General features: G+C 42.3%; 1 protein-coding gene across 3 annotated transcripts in view; it reads right to left on the bottom strand.

Annotated features, from left to right (window-relative positions):
* klhl13 (kelch-like family member 13) overlaps nucleotides 1-19,944 on the bottom strand; it is a 245,933-nt gene that overhangs the window by 47,718 nt on the left and 178,271 nt on the right. For all 3 annotated transcript variants that reach the window (XM_080187352.1, XM_080187351.1, XM_080187350.1), the window contains one exon: nucleotides 6,766-6,907. In XM_080187352.1, coding sequence (XP_080043478.1) covers nucleotides 6,766-6,907 — 142 coding nt within the window. The remainder of the gene's footprint in view (nucleotides 1-6,765; nucleotides 6,908-19,944) is intronic.

The following is a 19,944-nucleotide window of genomic DNA, read 5'->3' as shown; positions in this document are numbered from 1 at the left end:
ACACTCGGTTCCCTCCTCCAGATCAAGGTCCCTAATTCTACCCGCTTCATTACATAGCACCAGATCCAAGATAGCTCGCTCCCTCGTCGGCTCCAACACACACTGTTCGAGGAAACTATCCCGGCAGCATTCCAAGAAATCTTCCTTGAGCTCCCACGTCCAACATGGGTCGACCAATCAATATGCAGATTGAAATCCCCCATAACTACGGCCGTCCCATTCCTGCACGCCGCACTTATTTGCGCGTTAACAGCCCGCCCCGTCTCCAGATCATTATTCGGGGGCCTATAGACGACACCCACCAGCGTCTTCCTCCCTTTGCTGTTCCTAATCTCCACCCACAATGATTCCACCCTCTGCTCCTTGGCTCCAATATCATCCCTTGCTACCACCGTGATGCTATCCTTAATCAGTAGAGCTACGCCCCCCCCTTTTCCCTCCTGCCTATCCTTCCTAAACACTTGATAGCCCTGTACATTCAGCTCCCAGTCCCTGTCACCCTGCAGCCACGTCTCTGTAATGGCCACCAGATCGTATCCATTTGTGTCGATCTGCGCCACTAGCTCATCCACTTTATTCCGAATGCTTCGTGCATTCAGATAAAGTGCTTTCATCCCAGCCTTCACCTGGACCCTATTTGCCGCAACGCCACCAACTATACTCACGCCCCCTACTCCCTCTATTATTGGGACATCCACGGCCTCTTCCCTTACATGTACACTCTCCTTAACTTTAGGCCTCGTAAGGTCACCTACCCTCACACCCTCCCCCCCCCCAATTAGTTTAAAGCCCTGTCTACAGTCCTCTTTACTCGATTCGCCAGCACTCTGGTCCCAGCACGGTTCAGACCAACCCTTCTGTGCACTTTGTCATTGTGACAAAGGACAGTGTCAATACCCTTCACCCCACTATCCCCAATAACTACTACGTTCCTTTTCCCTTTCTCTTCGCCTATGTCCTGCTGCAGCACTGTACCGTGTGCAGCTTGCTCACCAACCTCACCTGCCTCGTTCTCATCCAACTTGGAAGCAAGAACCTCAAACCTGTTATGCAGATTAAGAGGCTGAGGCCTCCGCTCCTCACCCCCCTTCCTCTTCCCAGTAGCCCCCTCTTGTCCCTGACCCTTAGAGTTAGCCAGTCTAGGGGGGGTGGATGTCACTTGCACCCCATTGACAATGGCACCCTCTCTCCCCTTGATGAGTCTCAGTGTCTGTAGCTCAGAGGCCAGCTCACTTATCCTGAGCTGGAGCTCCTCCAGCAACCTGCACTTACTGCAGACATGGTCACTGGGATGAACCCTAGGGTCCACCAGTTCCCACATCATACAGAAACCACACATCACATGCCCCTCCATTATTCACTGTAGTAGTTTTGAAAAAAATTTTTTTTTTTTCCCCTTTGTACTGTTGCAGTGCGGATAGCCTTGGCCTCCAGCTCTGGCCATCTTACATGTCCTGTTCGCTGGAAAAAGTTCAATTTCAATTATTACAATTCCGTAAAGGTATTGAGAAAAGTCTTTGAATTTTCAAAATATAGTATCCTATGCACAAAGTACAGGTTTATATCTAATCTTGGCTTTAATTTTCACTAGTGGACCAGGTATAATTTAGTTTAGCACCTACTGAAGTTATTGCATCCTTGCTTATTTTAAAAACTTGAACTTCCAAAGATTATACTGCCTGCATTATGCAGCTGGACAAGAACTTGGAGCTGCAATGGGGTGGAGTGGGGCAGGTATCCAAATTAAAAAGTGGAACCTTAAATGAATAATCTGCAGTTACTATCAGAGCTATGCATAAACTAACGTACAAAGAAAAAAGTCTCCACTCTTACGATGCCTTTCACCACCTCCATGTCACAAAATGCTTTACAACCAATGAGTTCAGATGAAAAGTAATTGACCTGAAACGTAAACATTGTTTCTCTCTACAGATGCTGCCTGACCTGCAGAGAATTTATAGAATGTGTTTTTAAATCAGATTTTCAAAATCTATAGTATTTTTCCAAGTATTTTTGAAGTGTTATCACTAGTGGCAACCAATTTGTGCAAAGCAAACTCTCACAAATAGCAATGTGATATTGACCAGATAATCTGTTTTTAGCAGCTGAAAGAAGTGATGTTGATGGAGGGATAAATATCAGGTACAACACTGGGGATAACTCTTGCTCTCTTTGAAACTGTGCCACGGAATCTTCTACCTCAACCCAAAAGGGTAGACAGCGCCTTGGATTGGTGTCCCATCTGAAAATCAACACTGCTGACAGCGTAACATCCTTCAGCACTTGCTTTGATTTAATATTCAAATCCACAAGTGCAACTTGAACCCAGAAACATCTGATTCAGAGACAAGAATGCTACCAGCTGAGCCACAGCTTTCATTACTAACGTAAGAATTGAATGAATTGCTGAAAAAGAGTGGTGGGGTTTCAATTCATAGAGCACCAGCAACAGGACTGGGAAAACAGAGAGCTATTCCATGGGACTCTTTCTACTTAAACTGGGTTGCAAATAGTGCACTGGCAAATTGTATAAAGCTGCAGATAGGACATCAAACTAGAAAACAGGAGGGGAACAATTCAAATAAGGTGAAACTTATAAATCTGAAGAGAAAAGATCAGATCATACAGCAGATTTGTGTAAGTGGGTGGGTGGGGGGGGGGTGGTGTTGGCGTTTAATGGCAACAGTGAATAAGGAGAATTGGAGCAAAACAGGTGAGAAGTTCAAATGTAAGACACTATCTGAATACGTGGTAACTCTGGAAATAAAAGATACCATACGGGCATGCAGGAACAAGAAAAGATTCTGGCTCCAAGAGCAGACAGCAGGATCAGTATGGGTGGGGATAAGGTATAACATGGGGCAGAAAATGCATGTTGGAGTATTTTATAGGTCCCCCTAACATAAGTCATACTATGACGAAAGCAAAATACTGTGGATGTTGGAAATCTGAAAAAAGCTGAAAATTCTGGAAATACTCAAATGGTCAGGCAGCATCTTTTCAGAGAGAAGCAGTGTTAACATTTCAGGTCAGCACTCTTTCATCAAAACATGATTGTAAAGTTAACTCTATTTCTTTCCCTACAAATGTTGCCAGATCTGCAGAGTATTTCCTGTATGTTCTGTTACTATGTACAGTAAGAAGTCACACAACACCAGGTTGAAGTCCAACAGGTTTATTTGGTAGCAAAAGCCACTAGCTTTCGGGGCTTTTCCCCTTCGTCAAGTGAGTGGGGAGTTCTCAAACAGAAATATAAAGACACACAATCAGTTTACAGAATACTGCTTAGAATGCGAGTCTTTACAGCTATTCAAGTCTTAAAGGAGCAGACAATGTGAGTGGAGATCGCATTAAGCAGAGGTTAAAGAGATGTGTATTGTTTCCACACAGGATAGTAAGTGAGATGTTGCAAGCCCAGGCAAGTCATGGGGGTTACAAATAGTGTGACATGAGCCCAAGATCCCAGTTGAGGCTGTCCTCATGTGTGCGCAACTTGGCTATCAGTTTCTGCTCAGCGACTCTGCGCTGTCGTATGTCGTGATGCTGCCTTGGAGAACGCTTACCCGAAGATCAGAGGCCAAACGCCCGTGACTGCTGAAGTGTTCGCCAACAGGAAGAGAACAGTTTTGCCTGGTGATTGTCGAGCGGTGTTCATTCATCCGTTGTTGTAGCGTCTGCATGGTCTCCCCAATGTACCATGCCTTGGGATATCCTTTCCTGCAGCGTATCAGGTAGACGACGTTGGCAGAGTTGCAAGAGTATGTACTGTGTACCTGGTGGATGGTGTTCTCATGTGAGATGATGGCATCCGTGTTGATGATTCGGCACGTCTTGCAGAGGTTGCTGTGGCAAGGTTGTGTGGTGCCGTGGTCACTGTTCTCCTGAAGGCTGGGTAGTTTGTTGGAGACAATGGTCTGTTTGAGGTTGTGCGGTTGTTTGAAGGCAAGAAGTGGGAGTGTGGGGATGGTCTTTGCGAGATGTTCGTCTTCATCAACGACATGTTGAAGACTCCGGAGATGATGTCGTAGCTTCTCCGCTCCGGGGAAGTACTGGACGACGAAGGGTACTCTGTCCACCGTGTCCCATATTTGTCTTCTGAGGAGGTCGGTGCAGCTTTTCTCTGTGGCATGTCGGAACTGTCAATCGATCAGTTGAGCACCATATCCTGCTCTTACGATGACATCTTTCAGCGTCTGGAGGTGTCTGTTTCGATCCTCCTCATCTGAGCAGCTCCTGTGTATACGGAAGGCTTGTCCCTAGGGGTTGGCTTCTTTAACATGTTTAGGGTGGAAGCTGGGGAAGGGGAGCATTGAACTTTTTCTGATGCTATAGAGACAAAACATACTGTTCATAGAGAAGGAAACAAGAGAGTGCAGAATGTAATGTTACAGTCATAGCTAGGGTGTAGGGAAAGATCACCTTAGTGCGAGGTAGGTACGTTCAAAGGTCTGATGGCAGCAGGGAAGCAGCTGTTCTTGAGTCGGCTGCACGTGAGCTCAAACTTTTGTATCTTTTTCCCGACGGAAGAAGGTGGAAGAAAGAATGATCGGAGTGCTGGGGTCATAAATTGCGTGGCTGCTTTGCCAAGGCATGGGAAATGTAGTCAGAGTCAATGGATGAGAGGCTGGTTTGCGTGATGGATTGAGCTACATTCAGGACCTTTTGTAGTTTCTTGTGGTCTTGGGCAGAGGAGGAGCCATACCGAGCCGTGATACAACCAGAAAGAATGCTTTTTATGGTGCATTTGTAGAAGTTGGCGAGAGTTGTAGCTGACATACCAAATGTCCTTAGTCTTCTGAGAGAATAGAGACATTGGTGGGCTTTCTTAACTATAGTGTCGGCATGGGATGACCAGGACAGGTTTTGGTGATCTGGACACCTGAAACTTGAAGCTCTCAACCCTTTCTACTTCGTCCCTGTTGACACAGATAGGGGCATGTTCTCCTTTATGCTTCCTGAAGTCAATGACAATCTCCTTCGCTTTACTGACATTATGTTTTGACATTGGCTCTTGTGTTCGTAATTTACTGTACTGGTATGCTTTTCCTTCTATTTTCATTCAGTCCTGGGATATGAACATCACTCTGAGGACCAGCATTTATTGCCCATCACACTTGACAAGATGGTGGTGTGTTACCTCCTTCAACTGCTGCAATCCAAGTGGTGAAGGTACTTCCAAAAATAGCAAGATATAGAGTTCAAGCATATTGACTGAGCAAAAATGGAGAAACAGTATTGTATTTCCAAGTCAAAGCGTTGAGAGACCTGGAGAACTTGCAGGTGGTGGTGTTACCATGGGCTTGCTGTTCTTGTCTTTCTAGATAATAGAGGTCACGAGTTTGGGAGCTGCTATCAAACAAGCATGGGAAGACGGCTGTGCTCATTGGATTGGAAAGGCATTGGTGAAGGTTTGATGTGGTGGAAGAGAGTCACTCTGAAATGTTCTTCAAACATGATGGTGTTTGCCATATGAATTTTCTACAGTGACCACAGTAACTCCTGCCCAAACATTATTCTGCATTGCGCTGTATTCCAAAGTGAGAGCCATTTATTATATGTGGAAAATGACAATATACTGATTTAAGGGTAAACACAAGATTTGGTTCTATACAATGTAAACCTATTTTTGTACTAGTCATAATTCAACAGTAAAAAAATCCGCAAACATATACAAACCGTCAATAAAGAGTGCCAAATGGATGTTTTGTCAAGGCCGTATGTTCAATTTTTTTTAATGAGGTTGCTCAGTGAAGTAAGTAGTAATGGAGGTGCCTAGAATTTTGTTTTCAATACAGCAATTGTAAAATGCAATTTGAGTCTACCAGATGCAAAGCAAGGAATGATACATGTCTCTCCACAGCTGTGGGGGGTAGGGGGGACGTTTGCCAACACAAGAGGAATTGTTTTCTTCCCTGTTGTGGTCTGACACAGGGATTGCATTGGAATATGATTTTACAAAGATAAAATAATCCTGAGTCAAACCTGGATTGTTTGAAGCAGTTTTACAATTTGTGGCAACAAATTGTTCAAAAGCTGCATATTCTTTATTTTAAAAAAAGGTGGGTATGCCAATGATGTTACTATTTTGCAATACTGTTTTTGACTTTTAAAAACGTACCCAAACTAGGAGAGTGCTGAGATATTTTGTTTCCTTCCCCTAAATTAAAAGTATTCCCTTGGGTGTTTAGTCATCCCACAGTTGTGATTTGCATTTATTAAAAAGTGCACAAAGTATTGAGGGCAACAACAGGTTTGCTGTCTCAAGTTGCCCTGACCTCCCAAGAAAGTTAAGAAGTCTCACAACACCAGGTTAAAGTTTCCAGGAAGATCACACAAATCGACTTTAATCTGGTGTTGTGAGACTTCTTACTGTGCTTACCCCAGTCCAACGCCAGCATCCCCATATTATGGCTCCAAAGAATCAACAAGGCCCAACAACTTGCAGAGTCTAAACTGACTGTACTCCAGATCATAGTGTAGCAAAATAGCAAATTACAGCATAAATAGCACCTCAAGGAGATTCAAGAAGGTTTTCATAAGTGTTAGTCTAAAACAATAACTTCATTGTGTAAAATGACATAATACGTTGCCATTATTAAAAGAAGATTTTTTTTGATCCAAGTGTGGACAATATGTAACATTTGCACACTTTATGCTATTCAAATCTGATTAAGCAGAAGTCGTATTGCCTAATGAATACAAGTCGTGCATGTGGAAAGGGAGTAAATGTTGCACAGCAGCCATCATTGTCAACTATGAACATACCTGTAACACTACAGAACTATGGGTGTTGCTAGTGAAGAAGCGAGTGTTGCCTGTCTTTGAAGATTGCAAATGGGTTGCCACACCCATGTCGCCACTTGCCAAGGACACTTTCAGGTGAGGATCGTCCTCTTCGACCAACGATCTGCAGAAATTGTAAAGGTGAAATTAATGCATTTCGAGACTGAGTGAAAGCTGTGTTGTGCATTGCAGACTACATTTAGGAAGTGGTGAAACCACGTGGCTCCTTGTCTCAACAGCACTTCAGCTGCTGACACTGCTCATGGGATGATATTCCACCTTACTTTTAATATTAGTACATTAAGTATACGCTACTTCAAATAATTACTGTAAAATTATGAGCCAGCTGAAATAATACAAGGTTTCAACAATCAACAGAAAGAACACTGTTTAATGTACATAATGTATTTAAACTAAAGGGGCTGTGAAAAAAAAATATTTAGAGAATACATTGTGTTTGGTCATTGGAAGCTCACTGTGCTTCCATCTGAGGAAATGTAATCTTAAAATAAGGAATGTCTATTTGACAGCCAAGATCTGCTTGCAGTTCATCAAAGCCCTGAAATAAATACTTGCATTCTTGTAGGGTTTTCCTGTTTTAGTTTTGAGGGCCTTGTGGTTTGAAAAACATGATTCTCAAGACCATGAGACTCCATGGAGTCTGGAGTCAATGTTGAGAATTCTCAAGGCAACTCTCTCCCAATAGTGTATGCATTGTGTTGTCACCTCTGGTGAGTCTGTCCTGCTGGTGGGACGGGAAATACCCAAGAATGGTGATAAACGAGTCTTGGACACGGGCTGCCAGGCATTATTCAGTGAGTATGCCTATGTCAGTCTATTCCTTGACTCATCTGTGAAACAGCTCTCTCAATTTTCACAAGTCCCTAAATGTGAGTCAGGAAAATCACCTGGCTTGGTGTGCCTTTGTTGTTGTTGGGGTATAACGGGTGCTAATGACCAGTTTTATTCATATGAGTTTCTTGTAGCAGTTTGATACAACTGAGTATTTTGCTTGGTCATTTCAAAGAGTGGTTAAGAGTCACCACATAGCTGTGGTTTGGAGTCTCACTAGGCCAGTCTGGGTAAGGACGGCAGATTACCTGTCGAAATTTGCTCTTCTATCTCCTTTCCATTACTTGGTAATGTATAGTAAAATCTGCTACCATGATAGCTTCTCAATTGTTCCTTAATTCTAAACAAATAAGATTCTGTCTTTGACTCCTGAAGAATATTATCCCTTTCCAGTCCTATGATAATTTTGTTACTCACTCCTTTATTTCTTTATCAGTCTTTCTTGAATACCTTGTAGTCAGAAATATGTTTCTATCTTTGCTGCAACAATTCATTGCCTCCCAATTCTCACTGTTGAGCCTGATCTTCCCTGCCTTGCTTTGAATCCATAAGCTCTTTTGCATCCATCCAAACAGATGGATAGGTTTAAAGTTTCATTTGCTAAATGACCCCACCAACAATGCAGCATTCCTTTGGTGCCACACTAATTTAAAGTCCTGGAGTGAAACTTAACAAAGCTAAAGGTGGCTCAGAAACCATAAATAGGATTAGAATAACATTTATGTTCTTCCTGATTAATGAATGTTTAGCTAACATTTAATGCATTGTTAAATGCCCTTCCTTTTCCCATTATTCTGAATTCCTGTAAATTATGAAGCCAGTGATTAGCATCTAACCTTTCGGATCAGAAGTAAAAATCACAGAAATGCAACATTAAAAAGTATTCAACAAAAATATTTTAAATGAGTACTTCCCAGCACTTTAACACTTCTAAAATGAACTGATAGTTTCATTATACCACAATATATTAAATTATACCAAAAGCTGATCAGCGTCTGGATTACAGATGGGAAGATAAAGGGAAACTGTTTGAACCTGAAATGATACCAATGAGTTTCTATTTTAGGAGGTCGATTGACACAATGCTTCTGGGATAATTCTTTGCCAGAGAAACGCAAAACTAATCTCACTGCCTCACACTCTCCCTGCACCCCTGTCCCCACCCCCTTGAGACCTGTACCTGTTTCTGTATCCAGTATTTATCTCAGCATCAAACAATCCTTGTGGCAAAGCATTCCCAGCAGCACCAATCCAGACATAAAGAAATTGTCCCTAACTTCGTGTCAGTCACCATTTTAAATTGAAGACCGTCGCTAAATCTCCAGTTGGCATTTGCTTCTATAGTGGACAAATCACAGTACCTCAGGTTTCTCATTGGGATCCTTATACTTTTGCATGTTTGACATCATCCCGGTGAAAACGCATTTTTCTTAGAATGAATGTCCAAAATTGCATACGATACTGTAACTGTAGTCAAATCAAAGCTTTATACATACTGATGAGCACTTTTGTACTCCTGTATTCTATTTGTGGGTCTTACACTCTGGAATTTCCTACCTAATCCCCTTCTACTTCTCCTTTTAGCCACTCCTTAAAATCATCTGTCCTGACATCTACTTATGTGGCCTGGTGTCAGATTTTGTTTAGACCATTTAAGACAGACGTGAGGAGACATTTCTTCATTCGAAGAGTGGTGATGAGCCTGTGGAATTTATTACCACAGGAAATAGTTGATGCCAAAACACTGAATGCATTCAAGAGGTTGCTGGATATAGCACTTGGGATGAATGGGATCAAAAGTTATGGAGAAAAAGCAGGATTAGGCTATTGAGTTGAATGATCAGCCATGATCATAATGAATGACGGAGCATGTTCAAAGACCTCCTCCTACATCTTCTATGCTTATGTTTCTATGGAACACTTGTGTCAAGTGCCTTAGGATGTTTTATTCCATTAAAAGGAGTATGTAATTGCAAGTTGTTGTTTTAAAACATAAAAGGCTTTATTTTAAAATGGTTTCGTCTAACTACAGTTAAATCTTCAAGGAATTCTGTATTAAAACCCAGGGACAAAAGTAGTTTGAACTGTTAACGTATACAATAAGTAACATATGCATATGGAGTCAATGTGACTCACATTCAAACAGGAGGCTTAGTGTCCAAATTCCATTCCAGGATGTGAACACAGGAACTAGAGTCACACACACCAGTGTAGGACCAGGAAACATCGCACTGTCAGCCTTTTGAGTTGAACAAAAGCCCTCTCTGCCTATTTTGATGATCCTTGTAAGCCTTAAAAGTCACATGGCACTAGAATAACCAGATTCTACTTAAACATTCTTCCCTCAACATTCATTGGTGTAATTCTGATCAGAGGCTGCAGCTCTCTACAAACTCCAGATTTGAGTAAAATAGACCTTGACAACCCCCCTTGCCCATTTGCATTGTTGGGAACTTGTGGCAAAATGGTGGCTTCACTTGCCTTTTGCACATCAAGATAGTATGTTGCTTACTTGTATTGGTAGTTATGCCTTATATCAGTGCAGATCTTTGCTCTTTTTATACAGCAGGAGTTTTAGGATGAAATACATATAAGGTTCAACAACTGTTTTGGCACATGGCAAAGTTGTGTGTTAAACTAATTGCTGGTAAGATGAAAAATCTTGAAATCAGCACAGCTTGAACTTCATTCCTTCTTCATGTTTTTTTGTGTTACATTTTTTCAAAAAAATAAACAAGCAAATTAAATTAACAACTGAAAACGACAGTTGGAGCAGCATAAGGAATGAAAGGCATGAGGCAGGGCCTATTTGAATTACAAATGAACAATCTGATTATACCTTTTGATATTCTGATATCTGTTCACAGCTGTGGCACTGCCTCAGCAGTGAATTGATGGAAATTAGTTTACTCACAAACAGTTTCCAAGTGCTCTGAACCATATGTTCCTTCATGCAATGTGTTCTAAGAGAGATTACATCAGCACAGTCAGCTTGCCCTCTGTGGTTGTTGCAATTAATGGAAAATTTCCAGACAATTTTGGCTTTGAACTGTGAGAGATTTTCTTTTTCCACTTTTTTTTTGAAAACACAGCAATATTTTGCAAAAAGTTTCTATAATTATGCTAGCGTTTTCTAAAAAAAAGTGAAATCCCTTCGCGCTGAGGTCATCCTTCCCAGAATGCATTTTGGAAGGAGAAATTAAAATTCCTGATGGGGAAAGACTGCCCCAAGCTGGAATTTTCCGCAATACTCTGAACGAATGCATGGTGAACCACAATTTTGAATGAATTATTTTTTTTTAATATACAGAGCTAAAGTCTGAATGGTGGTTTATTCGTATGTAAGCACTGACTAGTTTTTGCGATTAGGTTTTCATTGGATAGCGCCAGAGGTTTGAACATAAACTTCACAGCCATGTAGATGTGCCCAACAGCAGACACCAGAATCACCCATGTGTTTGGATATAGCTCCCTTGAGTTGTGTGCAAGTACTACAAAAACATTAATAAATTTATTCAACGTGATGAGCTCTGCAATTTGAAACAAATGTGTATTTTTGATATCCCCTTAAGCTAAAGTAAAGCTAATTTAGGGAAAGGAAATTGTGGAGGCGATTCTCCCAAAAGTGCTGAATTGGTGGGAAAACTGTTCTAGATCATGACTCAAAGCCCTGGAATAAATATTTGCATTTATTTGTAGGGTTATCCTGTTTTAATTTTGAAGGCCTTGCTGTTTGAAAAACATGATTCTCAGGGCCATGAGACTCCATGGAGTCTGGAATCAATGTTGAGGATTCTCAAGACAACTCTCTCCCAAAGGTGTATGCACTTTGTCACCACTGCTGAGTCTGTCCTGCTAATGGGACAGGAAATACTCAGGAATAGTTCAACTTCACACTCGAACCTTCCCTCTCCGTGCACTGCAGAGATCACAGTCGGGAATCTCGTTAAAAACCCAGGGTGGGTGGGACCTATTCGCACCAGAGTCTGACAGTTCTGGATCTCTGTGCATGCGCAGTGGTCCCAATCTATCAGTCTCCCCATTTGCTGGCCAGCTTAAATCACTGGCCAGCCCGGGATCACCACAGTACTGCCCATCCCGATACCTCCAGGGTCCCCACAACAATTCCTGGGTCAGCACGCAGTGAGGTCCGACAAACAGCAATGACCAGGTAGCTTACTTTGGTCGTGCTGTTTGAGGAGCAAATACTGGTCAGGAGAAGCTCTTAAAATAGATTATTTTACATTCACTCGAGAAGACAGATGGGGTCTCTGTTTGACATCCCAGCAGAAAAAGATGTATGGTTTATGCAGTACTGAGGGGATGCTACATTGAAGCATCAGCCTGGATTAGATTTGAATCCTCGAAAATGGGACTTGAACACAACATTCTGACTCAGAGGCAAGCATGCTTCATATGAACTGTGATATGACTGACACTGAAAGTAGATGTAGCCTTTGTTTGCAATCAGAAATATTTTACTTAGAGGCTTCGGACAAAACATAGAACATTTCACCTCAACGCTGAGAAAGTATGTGACATGCTTGGACGAGAGATTAAACCACGACCTTAGCTGGGAATTTCTGGCCCCACTGTGATGGGACTCACTGCAGGAAGATGCAGCAGGCCAGCCAGAAGTCCACTGACTTTCAGCAGGACCTGACAATCCTGGTGGCAGGCCGGGCCTGAAAGTCCTACCTACCCTTTGTTTTTTTTCTGGCAGCCAATGAAAAATCCACCAGGGTGTTCAGAGTATTGGGAGATAATCAGGAGATTTCTCAATGCCCTGTTCAATTTCTTGTCCCCAATCAATATCTTCAAAATCAGGCTAACCTGTCATTTATCTGACTGCATTGCAAAGCAGCTCACATGAAGTAGTAGAAGACAGTTCTTTAAGACATAACAAAATGCCTTAATTTTAAATGTATATTCTTGTTTCCAATTGCTGGATGGCTTGGCCCCTGCCTAACTTTGTAATCTCCTCCTGCTCCACAACTTTCCAGTTCTAGCCTCTTGTGCATCCCTGATTTTACTGCTCCACCACTGGAAGCCATGGCTGTAACTGCCTAGACTCTCAGCTCTGGAATTTCTTCCCAAAACTTTACTTCAAGTTGTTCCTTAAAAGCTATCTCTGATCAAGCTTCTTGTCACCTATCCTAATGACCCCTTATACGGCTTGGCCAGAGATGGGTTTTAAATCATGTTTAACAATCATTCCCATAACATAGTTAAAGGTGTCAAAACATTTTATGTTGCTGCGTAAATACAAGTTTTGGTTAATAAATGAATGCAGGTCTTTCGTAAATAGGGAAAATCTGAGTGCTCCTGCAATATGATTCAATCAAAATGTTAAAAGATTCTACTACCTTGCACTGTGTGCCAACAAGAACAAACAATTCCCATTTTGTGTTCAGATGTTTGGTAGCTTTCTTTGCAGTAGATCACGTGGTGGGGTTGCCAACATTTCATGCAGATGGTCCAAGTTCAAAATGTCCATTACAGTAAATCATATCTTTAACAATTCGCTGAACAATGGTGTTCATTAATGCCAACTGTATGTATGTCAATTTTGCATCACTTTCCAGCCATTTACAAACACTTCTCCGACTAGGCAACTGCTCTCTATTACCTGCCAGACTTCCTTTATCCTCCATGCTTGGGCTGTGGAATCTAACCCACCCACATACCTGCATTCTCTCTATCGTGTGTACTTTGTAAAATCTTTATTTTACCTGTCCGCCTTTGCCCTCCTGTTCCCACCATTTATTTTGAATACGAGAACATAATTTGTTTTCTTAAGTTTTCATTGGGTGTAAATGCACAGGAATCTGTGATGCTCCAATACTGTCAAAATTACAAAATGCTTTAGCCAGTACCCTGTAAATCAGAACCTGACCGTAGCCAGGTAAGTTTTATATGACCATTTTCTTAATTAAACCAGATTTGAAATAATAAAGTGCTTAGGATATATTCATATATTTATAATCTGCATCTGGTAACGTATGCTGATATTTAATTCAACACATCTAGAGGATATGGCAAACTGACTGAATAGATCGATGCTATTTAACCATCTGGTATTGTGTGGCCTCAATGATCATCTATCGTTATTCAGTTGTCCAGGGCTTGGAGGGTCTTCTATTGGTTGATTTTAGACACTTACTCTTTTAACAGGCAGGTTGGCACTGAAGATTTCTGGAAGGCCAATTTGGAAGAGGTTTAGTGAAAAAGATGAAATTATATACTGCACGGCAATTCCAATAGTTATTTGTCACTATTCTCTTCCGTAGGCAAGACACTGCTCTGCCCAAGAGTGCAAGAAACTACAAAAGGTCATGAATGTAGCCCAATTCATCACTCAAATCAGCCTCCCATCCATTGACTCAGTCTACACTTCTCGCTGCTTCAGCAAAGCGGCCAGCATAATTAAGGACCCCACACACCCCGGACATTCTCTCTTCCACCTTCTTCCTTAGGAAAAAAAATACAAAAGTCTGAGGTAATGTACTCAAGAACAGCTTCTTCCCTTCTACCATTAGACTTCTGAATGGACCTACCTTGCATTAAGTTGATCTTTCTCTACACCCTAGTTATAACTGTAACACTATATTCTGCACTCATTTCCTTCTCTATGAACAGTATGCTTTGTCTCTATGGCGTGCAAGGAACAATACTTTTCAGTGTGTACTAATACATGTGACAATAATAAATCAAATCAAATGTAACAAACTTCAGCTGCTACATAGGAAAGCAACCAAAATTATATTCATACAATTTGCAAAAATTTCCCAAGGATGCTCATTCCCAATAACATTGTGATCATTCATAACTTCAGGTCTTCCAACCTCAGATCTTCATGGGAGGGGCCAGGCAGTGCATTCCATTCCAATACATACTTGCTTCCAAAGGGTGCACATATTACTCAAGCACATTTCAAAGTTGCTTTCCAACCTTGAGTTTTCAACATGGAACTTTCCACTGCATTCAGAGGCAACAAAATTGTTAAAAGCCCAAATCATCGGCTCAAATTTTCCAATGAGGGCCAGAGTCCATGCTTCCCAAACTGATTATGCTAGATAACTATCTACTTATCTTCTTCCAATTTTTTTGGCCAATCTTTCCACGGAGGATTCTGCAGAACTTAGTCAGTGCAGGAAACCTCAGAGCAAGCAGTCAAGAGAATCCACGTAGAAACTATGCCCCATTTTTATGGCACTGGATTCTGCTAAGTGAGAATTCAAATTCCCCAAAGCTTCTCAGTATGTTAAGAACATATAAGAGAATGGGTGAATCTGTAGGTGAGCAAGGGGGTGGGGTGGGTGAGTTAAGTGGATAAGGGATTGGGATAGCAGGAATGGGGAATCAAGGAGTGGGCAGCAGGTGCTTGTCAGGTCAGAGGGGGGCAATTCGCTGAAAGGAGTGCAATGGACCTTCAGGGGGCCCAATAGAGCATCTTGGGCTGCTGGAGGTTGGGGGGCGGGGGGGGGGGGGTGTACATCTGGACTCTAATGGTCTGGAAATTGAAAAATCTGGGTCATTATTTCAGAATACTCAATCGGGGTTATTGACCAATCTAGAATAGATTTCGTCGGTGCTGGGAGTTTTGATCTCAACTTCCACTGCATTGCAATTAAGGTTCTGTGCTGATGTAGCATCAAGTATGTGGTATGTGTGTGTCTTAAACCTTATGATAAACCCTCAGATATGGCTGCTTCATGGGCTACTGTCATAGATTGGATGAATTTGCAGAATGTTTTAATGAGTGCTGATGGGAAGAGAAAAACAAATATTGCTGAACTCAGGAATGACATTACCTATTTCAGGATAATATCTGCAGCAACAGTAGAAACTCTGACGATTAAATTCCATTTGCCTACATAATTAAGATTCTTTCCTAGCTTTATGTCAATCCAAGGACATCATTGCAGGAGTTCCTCAAGGTAGTGTCCTCAGCCCGAACATCATCAGCTGCTTCAGCCATGGCCTCCCTCCACTACAAGATCAGAGATCAGGGTGTTCACTGATGATTGCACAATATTCAGCAGAACCTGCAACTTCTCAGACACTGAAGCAGTCCATTTCCATACGCGGCAGGATACAGGTAACATTCAGGCTTGGACTGAAGTGACAGGCAATTACCATCTCCAAAAAGGCAGAATCCAATTAGCTGCCCATGACATACAACAGCATTACTGTCACTGAATCCGCCACCGTCAACATCCCGGGGGCTATCATTGATCAAAAACTGGATTGGACTGGTCATATAAATACTGTGGTTGCAAGAGAATTCCGGGCAAGTAACTCACTTCCTCACTCCCCAAAGCCAGCCCACCACCTACAAGGTACAAGTCAGGAGTGTGATGGAATACCCTCCACTTATCTGGATGAATGCAGTGCCAACAAAGTTCAAGAATCCCTGTTACCAGCCAGGACAAAGCAGCCCGCTTAATTTGCCATCTGCCGCCACCTTAAATATTCATTTCCTCCATTACTGGGGCACAGTGGTATCTGTATGTAGCATCTATAAGATGCTAGAATGTAAGATGCAAGGAAGCATAGTGGAGAACATGCTTCTGTCTACATCAATGGGAATGAAGTAGAAATGGTCGAGAGTTTCAAGTTTCTGGTGGCCAGATCACCAACAACCTGTCCTGGCTCCTCCATGCTGACACTATGGTTAAAAAAGCCCACCTACGCCCCTACTTTCTCAGAAGACTAAGGAAATTTACCATGCCAGCTATGGCTCTCTCCACCTTTTACAGATGCACCACAGGAAGTATTCTTTCTGGTTGTATCATAGTGGTATGATTCCTGCTCTGCCCAAGACCACAAGAAACTACAAAGGGTCATGAACGAAGCCCAATCCATCAGACAAACCAGCCTCCCATCCACTGACTGTCTACACTTCCCGCTCCCTTGGAAAAGCAGCATAATTAAGGACCCCATGCACCCTGGGCATACTTTCTTTCACCTTCTTCCATTGGGAAAAAGATACAAAAGTTTGAGGTCATATACCAAGCGACTCAAGAACAACGTCTTCCCCGTTGCTCTCAGACTTTTGAATGGATCTATCTAGTACTAAACTGATTTTTCTCTACACCCTAGCTATGACTGTAACACTACATTCTGCCCTCTCTCCTTTCCTTCTCTATGAACGGTATGCTTTGTCTGTATAGCATGCAACAATACTTTTCACTCTGTACTAAGACATGTGACTATAATAAATCAATATCAAACAAGGCTCCTACAATAGCATCTTCCAAACTTGTAACCATGATCACCTAGGACACACCATCACCTGCAAATGTACCTCCAACCTGACTTGGAACCATTTTTCCATTCTTTCAGTCATTGGGTCCAAATCTTGGAACTCCCTCCCGAACATGCACTGCAGTGGTTCAAGAAGGCAGCTCACCACCAGCTTCTTGAGGGCAATTAGGGATGGGCATTAAATGTTGGCCTACCTCAGCAAGGCACACATTCTGTGAATAAATAAAGTGAAAAAGTGTACTTCTCTGAAAAGGAAGAACATGCAGGGCTACAGGGAAAAATTCAAGGAGTGGCAATAAATAAATTGCTCCCTTGGAGAACCAGCACAGATACAATAGGCTAAATGGTTAGAGCACATGTGGAGGTCATTCTGTGATTCTGCCCCATCAGAAGGTTAAAAGCCAAAGAATGATAGCATTGACACAAAACAATAAGATATGCAGGAAATCTCTGAAGGTTTAACTGTAGGGGACCCTAAGTTAACCATATTCAGATGGTTTTGCACCCAGCAGGATTCGAAAATACATTGCTGTCTTGCAGGAAACCAACTGCAGTACTCCATACAGAAAATATCAGTAAAAACCTTGCCCCAAAATAATTTGCAGCTAAAAGTTGGAATGGAGTCAGATCAATCTGAACTGGTTTCATGCTCAAATTATTGATATTGAAATGGTTAGCTGTACCCTTGCAGAGATAAATGTAATCATATGAGTCAACCTAAGTGACTCATCCCTCCAATCTGACTAGAAATAGTGCCAGTTACCTGTCCAGCATCATTTGCCATAACAATCAAAATGTCACAGATGACTAACAACAGATCATCCTGAACGATATCTTTATCAATCTGCTTTTTCCAAGGGACACTGCATGTAGATATATCATGAGTCTATGATCTAAGGATCTGCATTACAGCACTGACAAAAGTGACATCTATAAAAAAAATTCTCCAATGAAAAGCCTTTAAACATGGGGCAGAATTAATCAATTTAACAGCTGAGAGGGTGGAGATGGTAAGGGGAATCCAAGACAGGGCCATTATAGCGTGCTGAAAATACTCTGGCTTGTGCTCTTTTGAAGGAGATTCTGCCGCAAATGCAGCATCGGTGAATTCACCCAGACATTTCTACCTGCAGCATCGGTGAATTCACCCTAATGCTTCGACAGTAGGGTCAGCAAATTCACCCTGATGTATCTACCTGTATTGTGCCAGGGATTTTTTATGCTCACCTGGGAAGAGAAACACGGTTTAATATCTCATCCAAAAGGTGGCATCTCTAATAGTGCAACATTTCCTCAATGCATCACCCACATTTTTTGTGCTCAAGGCCTAGAGTGGGACTTGAACCTGAAGTGTTGTGACTTAGAGATTGACTTAGCCAGAAACCGTTCTTCTTAAGCAATGGTTCACTTCTTAACACGGAATACACTGGGAAAAGTAGGTAAATCACAGCTCCTGGGTATGTTCAGTAAGAATGGAGGACAACAATCTCTTTCGAAACAAGAGGGAAACCTTGAATTTTAGCACTTCTTACAATGGTACTTGAATAATTCAGGATTAGCAGAGTGTCTTTAGAATATTTAGGTTGGTGGGTACAAAGCAATGTACCAGAATAAAAAAAACTTTGATTTTTTAAAAAGTGTCTTCACAATATACCCTCCGCTCACAATCACACTTAAACAACTGCCAACTCACTCTGGCTCCAATTGAATTACAAAGCTCCCACATTCATCTGTTATTTGCTAATGCCACAGTTGAATGTGATTCATGAACTTTTTAAAAAATTAGCACATTAAATTGTTATTTAATATAAATGTTAAATAACTAGAGGATAAATCTCCCAGCCCATAGCACTGCTCTAGCCAGAAATCGGCACGGAGCTGATTTAAATATTATCAGCATTTTAATATTACTGGGCTCGGAACTGAAGTCTCCGGGACCATTAGCCTCTCCCCTCCCATCAGGGCTGGTTCACTCCAATGGGGTTTACAACAACGCCCCACTAATGTGGAGCTGGCGACCCAATCCCTCTGGAGTAAAGGGAGGCCATGAAAACTCCCCAAGAGATCAGGGGTAAGGGGAAGCCCCATGGGCATTGTCAGCCTGGCCCCCTGGTACTGCCCAAGGGACAAAGTGGCAATGCCTAAGGGGCATCTTGGCACTTCCTACCAGGCAAGGGGTCAGGACCAGAGAGGTCAGGACTAGCGAGTTGGGGGAAGGAGGGGAAGGAGGGGTCCCACCGCCACTCTGCAGTCAGGATAGCGAGCAGAGTGAGGGAAGGGGCTGATTGGGGCTGGCCATCGGAGTGGGGAGGGATGGTGTTGGGGTTGGGACTGGCGGGTGGGGCTGCCCTGGAGATGCGCAGGAGGCCAGCGACCAAGAGGGAGGTGGGGGGAAATTGGAGGCACAGTGATGGGGGGTTGCTATGTGTTCGAACTGGCCAGCGATCAAGAGACCAGCAGTATTGGGGCAACTGCACATGCGCTGATCTCTGCTATAACAGATCAGCATACGCGCAGTGGTACGCTCAGCGCTATGCTGCCGGCCTGTTAGGTGGGAATAGGCCCTCTCCCTGATTTTCGGAATGAATCTCTCTGAGGCACTCTGTTCTATGATGCACAGGGTGTGGGCGATTCATTTTGAAAATCCTGCTGAAAGAAAAACAGCAGGAGTTACTCCCGTTTTTAAGCAAATTTGGCATTTAGAATTTCTTTGGGAGAATCCTGGCCCTAATCTTTTGTATTCAAGAAAGATAAGGTTTCTCAGCAGAAATATTTGCAATATGAGGAAACTTAGTGTAAATTTGGCTTAAAATTAGCAGATTACATACTGAAACTCCACTCAAGACTTGGCATTACACAGAAAAATGAGGAAGCCACATTATTGCCTCCTAATTATTCAACCAAGGTCCCCAACTGCGATCCAGTTGGATATAAAGAACCTACAGTACTACTTGAACAAAGGCAGGGTGGTATCTTGATGTTCTAACAATTCTTCTCTGAAACAAAACACCACAACAAATTAGTGGGGATGGCTGTGAT

This window comes from Carcharhinus amblyrhynchos, chromosome 4 (genome assembly GCF_965287045.1).
Source record: "Carcharhinus amblyrhynchos chromosome 4, sCarAmb.v2.hapA, whole genome shotgun sequence".
NCBI lineage: Eukaryota > Metazoa > Chordata > Chondrichthyes > Carcharhiniformes > Carcharhinidae > Carcharhinus > Carcharhinus amblyrhynchos.
Note: the sequence above shows the minus strand (reverse complement) of the source record. Positions and strands in the feature narration are given on the sequence as shown.